Source organism: Symphodus melops (assembly GCF_947650265.1).
Source record: "Symphodus melops genome assembly, chromosome: 14".
Taxonomy (NCBI): domain Eukaryota; kingdom Metazoa; phylum Chordata; class Actinopteri; order Labriformes; family Labridae; genus Symphodus; species Symphodus melops.
The window spans coordinates 5,451,919-5,455,853 of NC_136704.1; the positions used below are offsets into that span (position 1 = coordinate 5,451,919).

Here is a 3,935-nt window from a genome sequence, read left to right on the forward strand (position 1 = left end):
AGAAGCAATGCTTGGATCAGTCTTAAAGGATATAATAAATGATGACACATTTAGCCTTCAACCATGGGAATGTTGGAATGATGAGCTGACTTCTGATTGGTCCAAGCATTTGTGAATGGTTATATAGGTTTAACCTCTCCAATCTTATCTTCTCCAAAAACATGATCATGAAAACATATATTTGATCCTCAACCTGTTCCGTCTAAACAAGTTAAAGCTCCTGTGACCAACAGGGAGTTGATGTGTTAGATGAGGGGAGTGCAGTCACTTATATTTTCCATTGCAAACATTCAGAGTAAATGATACGTTTGAATGTTAAACATTTTTTCGTTGATATAACGGCGATACTTTCACAGTTACTGGACAAAATTAACGAAGAATTAAGACTTGGACCATTTTGTCCACAGGGGGCGCCAAATACAACAGAAAAAAGCCCAGAAATGTGCAGGCTGAAACATGCGCTTATTTGAAAGGTTTGCTTTATCCAAATATATAGATGTGCACAGACAATATACAAGAACAATCTCTGTCACTCATTTAAGAATAATGTTACAATATCAATCATTAAATACACATGAAGACATCCCTATGATGTGAGAGCAGAGGAATACAACGTGCAAAAAAACAAGTAGTCATTTGAAGACTCTTGGAAAGACATCTGGAAAATGAAAATCTGAAAAGTTCCCTTTATTGTATTTTACATAACATAGCTGAGCATAGATTTGTTTTTCAAATACAGATCTCAATGTACAAATTAAGTTAAGAAGAATACAAGCATACTGTCATTGAGACTATTTCCATATTTTATACATCCAATGGGGGAAACACAGTTGAGAAAACAAAAGGTGCAACAAAGCAGAAGTTTAAGGTCATTTAAAGCTTAGTTAATCAACTTCTGACCACCAGGGGGCAGACAGTCACTTCAACCTTTTCATTAATGATCAGGATTTACTGTTAACATCAATCCTAAGTCAAACATGGGTGGGTGACTTGAGTTTAAATCTGAAATAGTCTGACATTTTCAAACACCACCTTCAACAGCATTAAGGTTAATGTCATGGACATGGCTTTGCATCTATTCAGTTTTAAGCATCCTCATGTTTGAGTTTAATTGTGTTATGCTAAAGTACTTTATCTTATAGCTTCTTTTTCTCCACAAAGAAGAATCCAATTTTTTTACCACACCTTCATACAACTCAATAAACACAGCAGTCCTGAGAAACAGAGGCCTCCCTGCTCTTAAACTAATTTGCTGTACTTTTTGTGGACATGTTGGTCCCACCGTGGTGACTGACGGAAATATGTTTCCTTAAACTTGGGAAATGTCTCACCAGCAGCTGTCTGAAATAATTCTGGAACTTTTTCCCAACAAATGTGTAGAGGAATGGACTGATACAAAAGTAAATGAAGGTAATGTTGCGAGTGACATGAAGGGTATAACCTATGTTCTTTATTTTAGCGCAATTTTTTTCTGACTGGGATTTATCTTGCAACAGCTTCACAATATTGTATGGTGTCCAGCACACAAAGAACAACAGGACAATAAAGAATATTAAGCGGACTGTCTTGAACTTAGTAACTAACCTGGATGATAGGACAGTGATAGCAATGCGGACATAGCAGTAGGTAATGACAACCAGTGGAAAGATCAAGAAAAGGATGAGTTGAATGTAAAACCCAAACCCAACTAAATGCCCCAAAGTAGCTTCATCTAAGTCTCTCCCATCGTCACCGCAGTATGTCATGTTGTCAAAAACACTAACATGTGTGGAGTATAGGAGCAGGTCTTTGATGCAAACAAGAGTGCTGACCAGCCACACCACAGCACATGAGACTACTGCATAGCGCTGATTTCTTACTCGTGGTGCGCCCAGGGAGTACACGACTGAAACATGTCGGTCGAAGGTCAGAAGAGTGAGAAAGAGGACAGAACTGTAGAAGCCCAAGTAGTATACGCTGCCGACAATCCTGCACATGACATCCCCAAAGATCCAGTTGGCTAGCTGCTGATAGACTGCCCAGAAGGGGAGGCTGGTCACAAAGATCAACGATGACACCACCAGGTTCAACAGGAAGATGTTGGTCACAGTGGTCAGCCTCTCAAACCTAGGAGTGGTCATTGAACAGAAACTTGAAAACAGTCACAGGATAAACAAGCATTTTGTACATAAACCAATTGTGATTTAAATATAATACATGCCCCTGTGATTTGATTTGATTTTTTTTGTGGCAGTGTTTCTAAATCGTGTTGACATTGTTAATAATTGACAATCTAAAGTTGAATAGCAGACCTTTTTTTCAGCAGATTCATCAACACCATGGGGCTCGCTTGCCATTCCCCTATCAAAGGCCATTTACTTCATCATAATGAACTATCAATTAAAAATCAGGGCTATGTTGGACGCTGCTACTGGCTTTTTTAGCATTTCGCGAATAAATTTACTTTTTTTTGTTGTTTCTTCCAACAATATTTTTTTATCCATCGCACAAGCTGAGAAATTTCCTAAACTTTTCAGGGTTAATAGAGAAATGTTACATATTTTAGATACTTGAATGTCATTAATTAACATAGTTAGAAAGGATAACATAATGCTTCTCCTTCTCTGTGTGTGTGTGTGTCCACATAGCACCCTACCCCACTGGATCTGTTTCTGGAGCCTCAGTGGAGCGAGCCTTGATCAGCTGTACACACATCACAGGAGAACTACAAGATGACGCGGGAATCAAGAGACTAACGTACAAGCAACATGTTGCTTTTATTTTCTGAGAATGATTTGTTGTTCATTCAGTGCCTGTTTTTATGTGATGTGCGTTTTCTTGTCTGACTTCCTGTCCAGGTTGTTATATTCTGTATAGATCGTCGCATGTCTGCAGCTAACTCCATTGAAAACAGATTTGCAGTGTATGTGGAACAGAGCCGAGCGTGGCTCTGCTGGTGACACGCTCGGTGGACAGACTCGCTCGCTGTGAGTGGCAGCAAACTGTGGTATGTGGTGCTTACTGATCGCAGCCACCCCTACATTTGGCCCCCATGGGGATTCAAACTTTTAAGCATTGCATCAAAGGAAGATGGCTGTCATGCGAGAATAATATGCCTTTATATGCATATGCATTTAAAATGCATTTATTCACAGATTTAATAAATAAGAATCCAGAAGTTCAAGTGTTTGAAAATAAACTGATATGAGGGCCAGCACACAGATTAATTTGAATTGTGCCTTTGAATTGTGAAAGTTAAATTTGTTTCCAATTAACTATTTTGAAATTACTTTCACTATAAATACTTTGTTTTTAACTACTCACCGATAGATGATCACCAGGACCAACAAATTGCCAGAGACACCGAAGAAGAAGATGAAGTAGTAAAGGATGGACAGATAACCTCCAAAAGTGTTTTCATCGCTCCTATCACAGGGTTCATAAAGTGTGTAGTCCTTATAGATACTTTCGTAGTCTAATGTGGTTGTTTCCATCTCAGCTCAAAGGTAAAAAAAAAAGTCTGTAAGATACAGAAGAAAAACACTTAAACAACATTCATAATGAAATGGGCATTTAAAGTTAAAGAGCTCTAAATTGTACACTCTAATGTAGATTTTTGACCAAACCAAGGAGAACACAGAGAACTAAAGGCAGAGGTTTGAGGGATGGAGAATCATACCAAGCTGAGCTGACTTACCACCTGGCCAGCAGAGAAGCTGTCGTCTTGAGTCTGAAGGCCACAGCTGTTTGAGTCACAGTGAGTTCTAGTCACCCCTGGATAAGTCAGCCTGCACCGAGGAGGAAGTACAACAGGAGTGTGTGTGTGAGTATGTGTCAGTGGGCAGGGATGATTCTGCAAGCATACTGTGGCAACACATCCTCTGAATCATGGACGGTTCACATGAGGTTTGAAAATGTTTTCACAGTTGATCAGTGTGTATTATGCTATGTTTATG

General features: G+C 39.1%; 1 protein-coding gene across 1 annotated transcript; it reads right to left on the reverse strand.

The window, feature by feature from the left end:
- Positions 1-1,017: 1,017 nt before the first annotated feature.
- LOC306835312 (C-C chemokine receptor type 3-like) lies at positions 1,018-3,507 on the reverse strand. Its single transcript, XM_079361779.1, has 2 exons — positions 3,304-3,507; positions 1,018-2,106 (listed from the first exon to the last, which is right to left on the reverse strand). Exons 1-2 carry the CDS (start codon positions 3,471-3,473, stop codon positions 1,245-1,247), a joined length of 1,032 nt encoding a protein of 343 aa, XP_079217905.1. The 5' UTR covers positions 3,474-3,507; the 3' UTR covers positions 1,018-1,244.
- Positions 3,508-3,935: the final 428 nt, after the last annotated feature.